This window comes from Akebia trifoliata, chromosome 3 (assembly GCF_017979445.1).
Source record: "Akebia trifoliata isolate Shusen 1 chromosome 3, ASM1797944v1, whole genome shotgun sequence".
In the NCBI taxonomy this organism is placed as follows: domain Eukaryota; kingdom Viridiplantae; phylum Streptophyta; class Magnoliopsida; order Ranunculales; family Lardizabalaceae; genus Akebia; species Akebia trifoliata.
This window is the reverse complement of record NC_141377.1, coordinates 22,140,761-22,157,852: the sequence shown is the minus strand read 5'-3', so window position 1 is coordinate 22,157,852 and position 17,092 is coordinate 22,140,761. Positions and strand designations below refer to the sequence as shown.

The 17,092-nt window shown below is 35.7% G+C and overlaps 1 protein-coding gene and 1 long non-coding RNA gene across 12 annotated transcripts in view; one reads left to right on the top strand and one right to left on the bottom strand.

Moving 5' to 3' along the window:
• Positions 1–17,092, bottom strand: part of LOC147406144 (Metallo-hydrolase/oxidoreductase superfamily protein) — a 57,318-nt gene that overhangs the window by 12,598 nt on the left and 27,628 nt on the right. For 6 of the 10 annotated variants that reach the window (XR_015176326.1, XM_086434053.1, XM_086434052.1 and 3 more), the window contains 6 exons: positions 16,194–16,291; positions 13,657–13,734; positions 12,349–12,434; positions 8,409–8,482; positions 5,419–5,464; positions 867–976 (listed from right to left, as the gene is read on the bottom strand). Coding sequence is in view for 9 of the 10 variants with exons in the window: in XM_086434053.1 (XP_086290179.1) it covers positions 867–976; positions 5,419–5,464; positions 8,409–8,482; positions 12,349–12,434; positions 13,657–13,734; positions 16,194–16,291 (492 nt within the window). In the remaining variant the exon portion in view is untranslated. The remainder of the gene's footprint in view (positions 1–866; positions 977–5,418; positions 5,465–8,408; positions 8,483–12,348; positions 12,435–13,656; positions 13,735–16,193; positions 16,292–17,092) is intronic. The other 4 variants (XM_086434054.1, XM_086434057.1, XM_086434055.1 and 1 more) reach the window with 3 other exon arrangements.
• On the top strand, positions 9,945–16,345 carry LOC147406145 (uncharacterized). 2 transcript variants are annotated; one of them, XR_015176328.1, is made up of 2 exons: positions 9,945–10,082; positions 14,668–16,345. It is a non-coding gene; the product is annotated as an uncharacterized LOC147406145 (long non-coding RNA). The 2 variants fall into 2 exon arrangements; XR_015176327.1 differs by having other exon boundaries at positions 9,949–10,087.

Genomic DNA, 17,092 nt, shown 5'->3' with positions numbered 1-17,092 from the left:
TATTTTGTCTCATCTCGCCCCCAGCGATACTGAGATGACTTGTCCAATTCATCTCGTCTCAAGCAAGATAAACCCCTTAACTCAGTTTACAATTATTTACTAATAAATATTTACATGAAAATAATTATAAAAAAATTTCATAAATTAAGGTTGATTAGAAGATTATTAGTCACAAGATCATATTTTCATTTACAATAAAATTTAAATTATTAAAAAAACCATTATTTTAATAACAAATACAAAAAACCGATTGATTAGGCTGAGTTTTCTTGACTCGACTGAGATTTTCAAAATATCACTTTAAGAGTCATCTCAATTTTCGAATGAGACATTGTGTGAGATGATTCACATTGAATATCTCACTCGTTCTTGACTGATACCGAGATGACTCAGGCGAGTCATCTCAGTCTTGTACAAGATTTGAACCCATGATTACATCATGCCTATATATCTACCTGTAAGTCTTTCTGTTAGATAGTTGCATATATGCTAGTCCCACTTCCAAAGAAAGCAAGTTAATTATATTATTCAGAGATGGAAATTCAGGATTCAAATCAATTTATAGAAGCATGCATCCTTGTAGGCACACCCCACCTCAATTGTAGTAGCAGAAGCCCACCAAACAAACATAAAAATGCATAATTTATGGATAAATGTTTACATTTTTAGTCTTAAGGCAAGTCTTGCTGTATTGAAAAAACAAAAACATCTTGACCGATACACCATAGACCAAAACTTTGATCCATGGGACAATTCTCTGATTGAGAAAAATAATTGATAACGAAGACCTCAAAATGAGAAATATAAAATGGGCTCAGTAAATATCCAAAAAGGAGGGGAAGAAAAGAGAAAGTTGCAAGTCATACTTGAGATACCCACAGAGCATGTGCTTTGGCCAAAGATTAACTCTCCCATGCATAGGGATTAAAACATGTGGCGAAAGATCCAGAAAGTTATAAGTTGTTTGGAAGTACTCCTGCATGAACGATTGAACATTTCATATTCCTAGAATATAATTAGAAGAATAAACTAACTGCATGTCAAAGTATAATTTTTGAAGACAAACAAATTCTATGCAATCGATTAAGTAATGTAGAAGATGGTTAACGCTAATCATGTCGGAATTTTATAATACTACCCTTTCTAGATTGTTTGTAGTAAATCGTTCAAAATAAATAAATAGATCATTGGTAGTAGACTAGGGCTCAAAACGGGGATTGGGACGGATATGTGTATACCCATATCCATATCCGAATTGTTTATCCAGGTCCAAATCTGGATCCGATTCCGACTCAGATCCTACTAGGTCAAACCCTATCCAAATTTTTTGCTTTCATTAAACCCATATCCGGATCTAACCGAATTAATTGATTCGGGACAAATAATTTCAAACCATTTCAAAGAAATTTATTAAAAATGTGGCTTAAATGTGACTGGACCATTACACCCAACACTTATTTGTTGATGAAAGATGGTCTAAAAAATATAACACACAAATACAAAGTAATATATAATTTGGATACAGGAGGATATAGGGATGGATCCATATCTGACCCGTATTCTACTTGGGTCAAGGCACATCAGCCCATATCCGACCCGTATTTTAATTCGAATATACTTGAAGGAACCAAACCCGCCAAAATCAGATTCGGATTACTCAGATTTTGGATAAAATCCGACCCATTTTAAGCCCTATAGTAGACTAGTCAGATAATATTTGTCCATGCACCTTTATCTTGTTGGTCCTTTAATGACCTATGTGAGATTGCTACTTGTCGGGATGATTCAAGTCAGTTTGATAGCTCACCTGAGTAATTGGAACATATGCATTATGGAGATTGTCAAACGTGAGAGAGCTCAACACATATCAATGTGTGCGAGGTACTAAAGTTAGCAGAGATGTTAGGGTCACTCACAAAAATTTTGTGTGCAAAGAGTGTTAAACACATTATTTTTGCTAGGTGAGTTGTTAGCATAAGAAGGGGTTCAAGGGGCTTGAACATACGATCTTGGGAACAACCTCCACAAGGTTTTACCACTTAGCTAAGTGGTCTTTCTTAGACTGTTAAAAACATCAAGAAATCAACCTAGAAAATAAGGCCTAACAAAGGCTATAGAGAGTGTAAAATAAGGGCTTGAGAAGGATAAAAGATACGAGAAGAAGAGATGAAAATAGAGAAAAAAACGAAGGAGTTGAAAACTAACTCCAACCCTAGGAAGTGGCTCACATATATATATTTATCATAAAACATTTTAAAAAATTTGAAAGGATAAGACTACCCCTACGACTAATCATAGTCACCAAGTTGGAATAGGGTTTAAAACTGCAGGGGAAAACTTTAGAAAAGATAGGAAAGAAATGAGAAAAAAAAAAAAAAAGGAAAAAAATGATAAATATATTTATTTATTGATAAGTTAAATTGTATTAATGGGAGGATAAGAAATTCTCAAAGAGAAACAAAACAGAAAAAACAAAAAAAAGCAAAAGGCAAAAACTAAAGCAAAAGCCAAAGCCAAGTGACTACTCCTTAGTTACAATTTCCCATCTAAATACAAAGCCTTCAAAAAACAAATCCCTAAATTCTTTGAACTGCTTGCACCAAAAGAACAACAAACCGAGGATGATGAAAATTATCTCTTGCGAATTGCTTTCCCCTCAAATGTGCACATATTCCTCTCTTTCCATAAACCCCAAGAAATAGCAAAGGGTGTTAAATTCCATAGAATCTTCAACCTACCAAAAAGAAAAGAAGCCCCCCAACCAAACAAGTATAAGAAGTGAAACGAAACCTCAGAAGCCGTTTTGCAATGAATAAAAATATGCTCAGTCTACTCCCCACTAGATTTACACAAACAACAATAATCAACCAACACAAAACCTTTTCGCTAAAGGAGATCGATCGTGGGAAGCCGATTTAAAGCCGCCAGCCACAAAAGGAAAGGCACTTTTGTGGGCACCTTAGAAGACCAAATAATTAGAAAGGAGAACACACCTCTTGATTACCTTGAATTAAAGAGTAGAAATGCTTAACAGAAAAATGGTCATCGCTACTACCTTTCCAAATCTGGCAATCCGCCCTATCCAACGAAGGAGTCGTGGATGCTAGCAAGTCAAGGATAGAGATTGTATCTTCAATTTCCCAATCGTTTAGTCTTCTTCTTAAACCAAGGTCCCAAGACTCACCCCTCTCATTTTGAACCAAGAAAACAAAGACAAACATTCTTTTTCTCGTGCACATGGAGTACAAGCCTGGGTACAGAAGATGCAAAGGAGGCTCACTACACCACCGATTTTCCCAAAAAAGAATACAATCTCCTCTCCCCAACTCATAGCCAACATGTTCCCCTATCACCCCTCCCAAACTGAAAATCCCTTTCCAAAGACCACAACCAAAAGGAGTTCTACTCGGCAAGATATTCCAACCTAACAGGTCTTCTCCAAACTTAACTACAATGATTTTCTTCCAAGCGCCAAACCCATTTCCCCAACAACGCTTTATTCGATCAAAGTCTAAATAAAACAAATAAAGTAGATATAATGATAATAATTTTGATATATCAAATCTATCATTTATAGCAATTATCATGTTTGGGTAAGCAAAACATTTATCTATCCATCACAAAATGAGAAATACATAATACAAACACGACGGTGTAATCGCGATAAGTGTGTTGAGGAACACGCCGATATAACCACCTTGTACATTCCAAATTAATATCCAATACTTAACCTCTAGTGTCAAATCTCATCGTTCTTATTTGATTTTGTGGTTGGTCTAACATATCACATTTCAGACAACCATTTATCCAGCTCAGCCTAACCATTGACTAAGGACCCAACACTTGAACGAATTACATTGGTCACTCGTTTGACGACTACAGACCCTTAGTGATCACTAACAAGCCCAGGAGAGACTCCTCACGTCTAAGTTTATGAGACAATGTAATGTGAACCTCAAGTGATAGCCTAGATTGACTTGTTGCTTCCTAAAATATTGTAATAGATCATTCTTTCTAGGTTTTCCACGGTCATTTTCTTGTTAACAAAAACATTTTTGTTTTGTACACATACATATATATATATATATGTCTATTAAACTACTATTAACCTCTAGCTGAAAGTAACATCATTTCCATCCATATTTCTGTCCATCTATCATGTCTCATGTGGCTTTGCCATTAATCAGTCAAGAACATCCTCTCTTTATCCATCAATCAATCCATTAGTTAAACATTTATCTTCTTTGTAATACCTATCAAAATGTTGAGTGTTGTGTTATCCGCCCCAGTTCGACTCGTAACCCTTTTATATTTATAGTTGCGCCTTCCCCATCAAATCGGTCTTTTGGGGTAAATGGTTGTCAACATGGTATCAGAGCACTAGATTTGTATAGATCAAGGGTTCAAGCCTCCTCGAAGGAATTTTTAACCCTTATGAGTGAGGGGGATTATTGAGTATTGTGATATCTGCCTCCGCTCCCGAGTGTCACGTGCTCTCATACCGTGCCCTAGTTTGACCCGTGACCCTCATATATTCATAGTAACCCTTTCCCCACCAGATCGGTTGGGGTAAATGGTTGTCAACATGGTATTAGAGCACTAGGTTTATATAGGTCACGGGAGTTGACAACCATTTACCCCAAAAGATTGAACTGATGGGAAAAACACAACTATGAATATAAGAGGGTCACGGATCGAATTGGGGAACGATACATGAGCACGTGAGACCCGGAACCAGAGGTGAATAACACAACACTCAACAACGAGTTCGAGTCTCCTCAAGGGAATTCTTTTACCTTTACGAGGGAGTGTTGTGTTATTTGCCTCCACTCCCGAGTTTCACGTGCTCACGTATGGTTGTTTACCACGAACAATCCGGGAGCTCTTTGATTTGTGGTTGTTTTGGGGTAATCTCTTTCGCTGTTCAAAGCGAATCTTGTAGAGACTATTGCCATTTGTTGTTTGTTGGGGTCTATGGAAGAAAAGAAATAATCAGACTTTTGAAGGAAAGGAGTTATCTTTTGAAGAGCTCAATTTTAATGTGTCAGGGTTACTCTTTTTTTGGGGCAAGGCTTTTAAAGAGTTTGAGGACATTTCCTATGAAGATTTTTTTGTTCAATGGGATCTTGTTTGTAATTTTGGAGATTAATTGTTCCTTTTGTAGTTTTCTTTTGTTTTATTCCTTTTTTTATAAGCTTTGTAATTATGGGACATCTCGTCCCCTTTTCTAATAAAATTTCAACTTATATAAAAAAAAGGTAATCAAATGAAAATAATGACACTAGCAAGAACAAAAATCCAAGAAATCACATAAATAGAACCTGTATAACAAAACAATATAATGGTTCCCCTGTAGGCCACATTAAGAGAGGGACGTTCTTGGTACAAAATATCATAAGATTTTGAATAAATTCTTACCTTCATATTCCCACCAGAAGTAATGTCCAGTACAGCGCTTCCTTGTCTGAAACAAAACCATTCAAACAATTTTAACAAAAATTAGTTTCCCTAGAAGAAATGATAATAGAAAAACACGACTAATGGCAACCTAGAATAATTTCCCTTAAATGCAAATAAGGGAAAAAAATAGTCAGCATGTTTTTCTCTCAATCATCAAATTCAAAATTTTAAATATCCTCTAGAAGCTATTCCACAACTTAATGATACTTGTTAGAACCATCTACCTAATCATAAAATCAACTCATTCCTGATGCTCTGTTTTCATATTAAATTCTTAAATTCAGAAAAATCAATTTCATCAATAAAAAAATTGCCAATCATACCACATAAATAAACATGTGATTACAAATCTGATATCTTGCTATAACTTATGTCACTCATCAGCATCCTCCAATTCTTGCCCCAACTATTTAAGGTTGCCTACATGAATGATTGTTCCACCAATCTACTTTATCAAGAGCCAGAACCTCCATTAACATGCACACCGTCAAGTGGCTTCCATTATACATGACAATACCAACTCAATCACGCATCCCTTATTTTATCACCTACAAGAGCTACCCCTAGTTAACATTAAAGCCTTTATTTCTAATCATGTGGCCCACCACTCCTAAATCTCAACATCCTCAGTTTTCTTTCTCCTCCCTCTTTCTGATAAGTAGAGGGTTCAATTAATATCAATAAAGAGAACAATATTAGAACAACAATCTCACTCTTTTGTGGTTGAGGAGACCAACCCATGAAGAAAAGATTGAAATAAATAGAAAAAAGACAAATAGTGACTGTCCATAAACAGCACTACACCCCCCAAAATAACTCCTGACATGCAAAATTTAAACCCCCCACCAAATATCCCAAAACCACAGACCCAAGTTAAACACTTAATCATCAAAGAAGGCCCCTTCGACTTCTTCATGGAACTTGCCGCAATAGGAAAGACTATCTTTTAAGATAGGAATAATTCCTGAAAGGACTTCTTCTGCCCATCAAATGCTATTTTGTTGAGTTCCTTCTAGATGCTCCAATAACTGCAAATGGTAACTTACTTCAGAGGGTCACTCCTATAGCAGAAAATGCATTGCATGGACAGCTGAAAAAAAAGGCTAGATATGGAGGGAAGGTTAAAACACATGGTTCAAAGTTCCATTCCATTTCAAGATGTTTTGGTGGAACTTTCCGATTTTTTGACATACTAGAAAAAAAAATATTAGGAAATTTCAAATGTCTCAGAATGTTTACGTATGTTTTAGAAAGTATTGTGAAGCGCATTGTTATGTATAAAGAAATATTACACTAAAATTCGAATGTTTCAAAATGTTCCATAATTTTTCGGAATGTTTCCCAACACATATTGAAACATATCAAATGCAATGTTTTGATGCTAAATAAATAATTTTGCAACTTCTAAGATTCATTTAGTCAAATAAAAAGACATGCATAATATTATCCATGCATCAAATACAATGTCTGGAGGTCCCTATGTTTGTTGTGGAATGTTTCGAAGCATTTCGAATGCATATTGATGTGAAGAATTGAGATTTTTAAAATTTTAAATTTTACTTTAAAGACATGAAACTATATTTATTTATGAATAACTACTACAATTTAATCATTTAAAGTGAATGTTTCAGAACATTCTGAATGCTTTAGAATAGTTCAGTTTTGTTTCAGTTTGGTTTTCGAAAAACCAGAACAACAAAACAATATGAGATTTTAAATCGTAGTCCAACATTATATATATACGAAAGATAGAGGAAGTGTGACAACATAACACACAATCCCTGTTATTCTATTTCTCCGTTCGTTTATTCTCCAAAACGATAGACCCAGTTTTATCTTTTCTACTAAAATCAACATTGATGGATCATTATCTTTTCAAGGTGGAGGTTTCAGCTTCCTAGGCAGGGATTACAACAGTAAATTCCTTCTTGTTAGTTGGAGCAGTTGTATTGATGATGATATTGTCAAAACTGAGTTGAAAGCAATTCTAGAAGCCTTAAAATATGCAAATTCAAGGAGCCTAAATCATGTTACCATTAGTTCGGACTTGTCATATTCTATAAAGTGCATTCAAGGAGAGATCAGTCCCTCATGGAAATATACTCACCTTGTGAATATAATATTAAGGAGGCCCCATACGTTTTTCTGAACATTCTTTTAAAGGTTGAAAACACATTATGCTGGAAACCGTGAACTTTTCTGGTTCTTTACTTTTGTAGTTCACAGAATCGCACATGAGAGTAAACTTCAATATGGCAAACAGAGAACTGAGCTAGTAGCATTCAGTTGAAGTTATCAATATACATTTAATACCAAGACCATTTCACCACCACTTTGGTAAGATTAGATAAAGCTACGAAATCATTATGGGTGTTAGTGGATTGAATCGACTTGGTGATCCAACTCCAATAATATCAAGGTCTAGTTAGAGGAATTATGCCCAATGAGTCAAGTCTGGATCTATGATAATGACCCAATAAGAGAAAAGCTCGGTTCTAGATTTACCTAGCTCCGTTCTGATATTAGATGTACATCGGTTATGCATATGTATCTGTTTTATTTGACCAAAATCTTTGAAATTTTACACTTGAAGAGTGCTACAAGTCAAATGGAACAGTATAAGATATTTTTCTCAAGAATCTATAGGCCCCCCCCCCCCCCCCCCCGCGTGCTTATTCATTTTCAACACATAGTCTGAACTTAAATCCAAAAAGGGCTTCTGAAAATTTGTCATAAATATCTATAAGGACGAAAGATTCCCTTGGAAGTAATTATGTGAGAGTCTTCTGCAATTCATGAAAGTAATCACTGAGAACGTAGGAATCCGAAACTTACACAATGAATACTACATACATTTATTTGGCTCATGCATTCAGAGTTTTTCTTTACCAATTATGTATACTGATTTCATTTAATAGCTGTAATTTCTGTATTGAGGAGAATCTTACCCAACACAATGATCCCCTACAATCAACGAGTGAGTACTGACATGAAGTAGAGCCATATGACCATCTGTATGCCCCTGAATTTGGTAGTTTGTTAAGTCAGATAATTGAGTAAAGCAGAACAATGCATAACTTCTTAATTATGGTCTTTGTAGAAAGAAAATAAATTATATGGGAGGAAGATGCACCAAAAACAAAAAAGGTAGAAAATGAGCCATAAGAGTGTTTTGGCTAGTTGCCATGCACATATGTTTGATCAAGAACCTGTTTCACATGATATATAATTACATATCTACCCACATCATTACATAGAGCATACGTAAAGCATTAATTATGCATATAGTTATTTACTATAAATGACATAATGTTGCATATGCATTTAAAAATTAACCCATTTAATTGTCTAACATAGTAAAATAATAATTATTACATAACATGTCTACACAATGGGGGGATTCACTGCAAATATTAGTTTATAACTACAAAAGAAGGCATCAGTTGACAAACGGCACAATCCCAAGTCTATTATTGATGATCCCAAAATGCTTATGTTACAGTCTACAAGTTTTTTTTTACTGTAGAATAAAACCTTAAGATAAGAATATATAAGATGTAGAATCCACAGGTACTATAAAGTTGAAATAGAAGTCTTCCTACTTTATTTTCGATTCTAACCCGTCTATCAAGAAGTCATCAAGAAAAATAGGATGAAAAAGACACTACTATCTAAAAATGCCATTGAGTTGGTACAATGCCTGGATCTAAGTATTGAAGCAAAAAAGTGAACAAGAGTGAAGCTCATTCGGGTTGACCAAAAAAATTTTGAGTTGAAGAAGATTTGGCTAAGGAATAGAAAAGTCATCATAGTGGTAGAAAGATGTAAATGAGGAGTCTCATCGTTAGTGTTGAAGGAGGAATGTATGTAGTTGTGTAAGGCGCCGGAGAGAGCAAAGTCAACTACAAAGGTAAAACCTCTGAGGTCCAAGAGTGTTGTCGAAGGTAGAATTCTCTTATCAGAATCCATAATTATTTGGCAAAAGGATGGGTGAATCCTTTAATGATCCCAGAAGGAGAAGAAAATAAGGGTTGTAGAAAGCCTCATGTTACAAGGGTATTCTGGGTAATTGTGGTAATTAGTCCATATTCCTGATAGATATATAACATAATAAAGGGAGAGAGGGTGTACTCTCTCACAACTCACTTTTTCCAAATCTTCTTCTTTTTCTACAAACCTTAACCCTGAAAGACTAAAACAACAATAAACAACTTGGTGTCAGAGCTATTTTTGGATCCCAAACATCATCAAAATCATCTAGAGAAAGAGAGAGGGTCACAGGGAGGATAACCCACTGCCACGTCTGATGATGTCAGCATGTACGATTGGTGACGTCATCTGACACGTTATCGAAACACAACTTTGATGAATGATTTTGAAAGGTATTGATTTTAGGGAATTTTTGGGACTGGTTTCAAGTGATTTGGAGCAGATTTGAGCGAGTTATGAAGGTTTTGGTGAAAAATAGAAAAAAATGTCGAAAATTCCAGATCTGAAGTTTTTTCGCCCTCAGATCCATTCGGCTAGCTTTTTCTGTAGTTTATCACAAGAGGGTAGGTCATTTTTTGTAATAAAGATTATGGAAGTGGCCTTGCACGATTTGAATCAAGATTGAAGACTCGGTGAGGTGCTCTTCAACCTATATTTGATGATTTTAGGTTGCATTTTTGCTATTTTACTATTTGTTTTCGCAATTTTTCATATATTATTGCTGTAAAACTATGATAAATAATTGTTTGAGTACTAGTGGAGCTTTAACAATGTCTTTTGAGATCATGGTTTTAAAACTCGATTTCGCGTCTCATCTCGTCCAGGCCCGATACTGAGTCGTCTCGGACGAATTTTCTGATACGTTTGAGACGTCTTGTGAGATAAATAAAAAAAGTGAACTTGAGTCCTAAATCTCAGTCAAAATATGACTTTGTGAGTTGGTATCATTCAGCTCCGATACCGAGTTAACTCGAGCGATACGTCTCGGTCTCGGACGAGTTTAAAAACCATGTTTGAGATTGGAATTGTTGAATAACTCTATTTTATTAGCTTTTTTGAGTTTTTTTTCCTTTTTAGTCTTTTCCACTTATTAGACTATGTAATCCCTTTAAAGCCTAATTAGGACCGACTAATTAATCACTTTTTCAGTTCTCTCAATTTAATTTGGTATTAGATCCTACCTCCATCGCCCTCCTTCTTGCTATAAACCCCATCGTCCCCCTCCTCTCTTAAATCCATCTTCAACACCACTCGTCTTCGATTAAAACATCAACAATCGAAGGCTACCCGATTAACCTACACTTCCCCAACAAAAACTTTCAAAACAAGGGCACTTAAGGTTAAGAAGTAATTTCTTCTAATTTAGTCTTCCTTATTTCAAAACAGAGCCCAATCAATCAAAAGCCACCCAATTAACCCGCATTTCCCCAGCAAAGACCTTCAACAATCTTTAGAGTCATGTTATTATGTGGCCAAATTACCTAGTAAAGGCATGATTCTCCACAAATTTTGCCTCTATCCCCAATGGCCCACTCACCAATGAAGAAAAAAAAGGAACTTATATTTCTTGGGAGGACCACTGAGACACCAAAAAATGAAAATGAGAAATTCTTCCCTTCCTAAAAAATCATACCAAATAGAAAATTATTGATACCCACCTCTGGAGCTTGAAACATGACAGAACAAGGTGGTTAAAGTGGGTGGGTTTTAGTTGAACAAAGCGAGGATTTGGGTTTTAGTTACATGGAAGATTAAGAGGGGGTTTATGATTTTTGCAGACGGCTTTCATGTCAAAGTGGGTCTGGCAGTGAAGGAGTTGAAGGAGGTAGGAAAAGAGGAAGTATAGCAACCAAAAAGAGATGTGACTATTGAAGAGGTGGTGTTTGGGCAAGGTTATCTAGTGGAGGTGCTGAAGAAGAACCAAGCCAGAGGGAAAGAGTTGGATGGAATATGGAATAAGGATATAGAAACAAGAACCAATCCAACGAAAAGGCAGAATAAATTGGATCAATAAGTAATTCCAATCCTAGACCTCCCTAAAAAAAACGGAGTCCCCGTAAATCTTTCATTTCAACCTGGATCCTTATTGTTCTCTTAAGCTCATTAATTGAAGCTAAGTCATTACTAGAGAAACCAATGTCATCCACATAACCAAAACACAGACAATACTTAATGTCGACCACCTTATAAACATGGAATGACACAATTGACTCCTTTATTACCGGCTCTTTCAACTGCTTTGTTGCACCTTTATTTATTCATTGAAAGTTTGCTAGGAAGCATGTGGTTTCATTTTCTCATTGTTTGGCACTTCATGGGTTCTTCCAAGACATATAAGGAATATTTTCTCTTCAAGATCGATTGAGCCTATGTTAGGGGAAGGCTTTTTGAAAGATTATTTTAGGAAAGTAGAAATAGTTGAACTTCACAAAATCTAAGCAGATCATTTTTGGGTGTGGAGCTATTGGGATCTTTTTTTATACATTGGGCATTCATTTTAATAGATATTCGAGAGATCAAGTTAAATAGACTTCCAAACTAGAAATCCCTGGGAAACTCAGCCCCCATATTCAAATTGGTTATCTCTGCTTCTTTTTTAGCTTTTTCTGCTTTGCCTTTCTTGACAAATGTTTTCTTATATATGTAATCTTCCTTAATATTAAATATTGTCCATATTAAATAAAACAACTCTATGATGGATTTTTTCCCCTTCTCCAGATCTTTATTTATAAAGAGTCTCTCTCATTTTCACCCAATTAAAATGTCAACCAACCCCTAGCAGAAAGAACATTACCATTTTAACTAATGTGAAAAAGATAAACCCCTTAAATATGCATCTTTGAATGTGAGGTCTTTAGGAAAAACTAATGCAAGAGATTAAAGAGGAAAATGTGATACCGGAGCAAAAATGACATTCAATCGCTGACCACCAATGCAAATCTTTTCAGCTCCTGAAACTGCTGTATATCCAAGAGACCAATCATCTGCAGCAATAAAGCACGAGTAATTATGTTAATTGGTATAAGTTGTGTTACTTTGATGAAGGTGATCTTGCTTTCTTCTTTTGGTTTGTCAGTTGGAATCATGACTTGTGAGATACTCCCTCCATCTTTATATCCAAAAGAGATCAAACAAGTAGAATGAATTTTAACCAAATCTTCAAAGTAGTGCCAATCATAAAAACTTTGCATGATTGCCAAAATCTAACAAGCATTCTACAAAGCAGAGAAGAGAACCCCACACCCCACACCACCCTCTATTTTTTTTTTCTTCTACAAACAATAATTTTTACATCTTTTAATGCATGGAAACCTGATTGAATAAGTCCATTTGAGTTCATGACATCATCAGGCATGCCATTGACATCAATGACCATATAATCATGGTTTAAGTTTCGTACTATTTTGAAATGTTTCCACCAAGATATTCCAATTCTAGTGGAGACCAAAACAAAACATTGACCCTGAAATATAAAATATTTCAAATTTTATCAGAATGTCTGGGCCGAGAAAGTCTCAGTTTTTCTTCTGACGGGACATTGCTTTGAGAAGAGATATTGAATCTTGTGTGCTATAAACAATGGAGATTTGAAGCAGAGTCAGGAATAATGTATCGATGTTGGAATATTTACAAAAAAATAAAATAAAAATTGAAGTTAAATGAATGTTTCACAAGTATGGAATAAAAATTCCTGACTTCAAGCCAACCAATTATTCTAACATTAGTGGATGTATTTTGATTTGGGATCCCATTACTATATGATCCATTTCAAAATTATATTTCACTCAATAGTCAAACCAAATAAATTTGTTCCATGCTTAGGTGCTCTATACCCATTTTTATAGGACGGGCTTTCACCTTTACTATGCACATATAAGAATAGTCCATAAAAATTTCTTTTTCCTGACGAAGTATAGTTTAAAATGTGTTTTGTACCTCAAACGATTAAAAGAATAAATAAAAAACTCGACTATTTCAAAAAAATTTGTGTTTTTTGTGTTTCAAACATGCTTTTCTAAAATAATAATAATAATAATTGCATGCTTTCAGATTTAATGTTTCTTTTGTTTGCATTGTGGACATGCTATCAACTTTTTAGAAGCCCAAAATTCTAATGAATGGTGCTTCAGCTCTAACCTCCACACGAATTGAAAACTCAAAAAGCTAATCTTCAGTCATATGCTCAGAAAATCAAAAGACTATCACCTTTTCCAATACGACGCATGGTATTTTTGTGTGCTAAGAGAATAGCATCAGGATTGCATTTTTGGATAACTGAAAGACCTGAAATCAAGCAATTGAACTATCATTGCTCATAAAGAAGACAAATTTTACAACGTAAAGTAATAAACATGCAACTCCATGGCTAAACATGACAAAATGAGGATAAGTACATAGAGAAAAATATTAGACTGCAGATTATGAGACTCGGTAATATAATAGGTCATATCATTGAAAAGTGTATGAAAACAAGTATTTTGCCTAGATTTTACCAGCAAAACCTTTTACCTCAGGTTCATCAACGAAATGAAGAAATTGTTAGTCTTTATCATTTGGATTCTAGTGCTCATAATAACTAAATGACTGGAGATAGCTTGCAATGAGTCCCTGTTGTAATATGCTTACACTGCAAGCATGTGTCAAATTGCCAACAAGAACATGACACGTGGTTGCTGCATCTGGTCACCAATGCAACATAATTCACTACTGCAAGTATGACCTAGTCTCATGCCACAAATCTCTAAATTCTCCTAGGTCAAATGAACGTGTGTAAGTTAACAAGAGGAAGAGACAAAAACAGAATTACCCATATTGTGTCTTTGAGTAGGTCCTCAAAAATGCTGTATGAAGAAATGGGCGTGGTTTGTGATCGACGGGGATTAGATTTTATTTAACTTGGGAACCCAAAAAACCTTTGATAATCTGAAAGGAATTGAAGGAGGAAGAGTCAGACAAATATGATGCAAACCCCCCTCCCATATATGTAGTCACCTCCCCTATCAGAACAAAGAATCTTAATATTTGTTTTGACTTGCATTGCTCTCATTTTGTCAAAGATCTTGAAAGTAGAAAACATCTTCTTTGCTTTGAGAAGATATACCCATGTAATATAAGAAAAATTGTCTACGTAAATAACAAAATATTGATAGCCATGGTAGACCCCAAACATCAGAAAGCACAATGGGCAATCCTCAGTCCGTTCTCTTTATTGTGCAGGCTTGTGGGATGCTCATGCTTCTTTTCCACATTGCATTGTTTGGGGAGGCAAAATCCCTTTTAAGGTTTCTGTGTTCACTTGGCTAGCTACTCTTGGGGGAGACTCCCAACCTCGGATCAGTTAATTCGGAGGGGTTTCATTTCTCCGAGCTTCTGTTGTTTGTGCAAAAGAGATGGGGGAACAACTGATCACATTCTTCTCCATTGTTCGGTAGCAAGAGAGGTTTGGAACCATTTCCTTTCTTTGTTTGGAGTGGTGGGTTGTTTTCCCTCGTCTCTGCACATGATTTTTTATTTGTGGCTGCAGGCGGGTGCTTTCTTCAAGAACTCCAAGCGAACTCTTTAGGGGATCCTTCCCTTTGCGATCTGTTGGTCCATTTGGAAGGAGAGGAACAATAGCATTTTTGAAGGAAAGTAAGTGTCGACTCCAGATCTTATTATTTATGTTCTGGCAGTGTTGCTTTTTTTCTCCCAAAGTCAATAAGGCGTTTAAAGGTATCTTTTTTGAGGACTTTCTTGTAAGGTGGGATAGAGTCTGTAATCTTTGTGAGAATTAGCTTTTATTTGGGGTGGTTTTTATGGTCTGTTTGTCCTTTGAAAGGTCAGTCATCTCGGCCATCACTTCTTTTTCTTAATAAAATTATCTTTACCTATCAAAAAAAAAAAAATTATATATATTTTCACACGAAGGATAGGAAGATCTACAATGTTTAGCAAGTTCAGACACTTAAAATAGAAAAGTTGCACTACTAAACAAGCGGGGAAAAGTTTGTTTCATCAACAAAAAAGAGGGATGTCTAGCTTTTATGCCAAAGCATCACATCACCAAAAACACCACTACTACTCCCATAACATGACTGATGTATCTGCAACACTACTGAAGACCTATCTAGCATATACAAGCTGCCCCTCCTCATGACCTGTCCAATTGCCCTCTTCATCACCAAATCCTAAAACCAGTGGGAAAAAATGACACTATAGGTCACAGATGTGGTGATACTTCTAATAGAAAGAAGATTAGTAGCATCTTTGGAATATGTAGGATGGATGGATGAGACAAAGAAGTTGTCATAGTAACACTAACCTTCCCCGATCTTGAATTTATATGCATAAGAGGACCTAAGAGAACCAAGTAATGAATTATCTCTTATACCTCTAGGAACCGGGTTCGTTCTAGAGTTCCCAAATTCAAATTAAGCATACCGACAAACCAAGAACATGGATCCAGCTAATTGAAGAGAGAAACAAACTGACATGAGAAAGACGGTTAACTCTGTTACACAAGCACCCAAAAAAAAAGAAAGATGGAGAAACATGATAAGAAGAAATTAGAAGACTTAGAACTCCTCTCTTGATTTTACACGATTACGAAAAATAAAGAAACTACAAAGTCTATCCATTAATAGATGACCAATATACAGTTTAAAATAAAATGTCTAAGCAAACAAAAAAATAGAGGAAACAGAAATGAAAAATAAAGAAACTAAAATATGAGTTCTATTTGCAGTGCTTCCTGAAACACATACCATCAACATGATCATGGTGGTGATGTGTTACAAATACCACTAACTTTCTGGGCAAAGCAGCAACAATTTCCCTAAGCTGATCACACAAACAGCAACAACTGAATGAAAGGAACAATATTGATTTAGTAAACAAGCAAAAAAAAAAAAAAAAATTGTGCCCAAAAGATTTTATCCAAATTCAGGGATAGATAATTCAAGTTCTATCCGATATTAATCAAGTAAGAAAGCACCCAAACCTAAGACTCAAAAAATTTTAAGGTGTTTTCCTGCTGTGTGAGTGACTCCAACTTAGATACATAACCAAGTGCAGGTGAGGGATGGCACTGAATGATCAGAAAACGATTCTGACAAGATCTGGGATAGGATTTCACTAGTTGGAACGTTCAGATATCACAGGGTCGCATTTTCACGGAGTACAACTTGGATTCCAGTTACATTGCATTGCAAAAAGGAAATTATAGTTGCTCGCTCGTCGCAATTCTCCATGGACACGGTTTCCTCCAGGAACCTTCTTGTGAACTCCCACAATGATTCTCTCAACTTCAGGCAGAGGTTGAACAATGAGTTTCCATCTGCACTTGCATATTGTGGAGACCATATTTGTCCCACTTTGTGATAAGGACACTTGTCCCGAAAAATTGAGTGGGTATACTGCTAAGTACTGAGCCGAACATACAAGCATCACAGAATCATCCATGATCGTGACAAGCATCTATCAAGACTGAGCTTAGTACCTGATTGGAACGAAGAACGGTCAGAATGAGAGAGAATTTCACCCCAACCTACCCAATTATTCATCAGCACAGTATAAACCGAGCATTGAAGATAAGCATTTTCCACATTCCTTCAAAGTATCGTAGACCAAGGAAGCGACACTGGTTTTCCTGTACCGATATGGT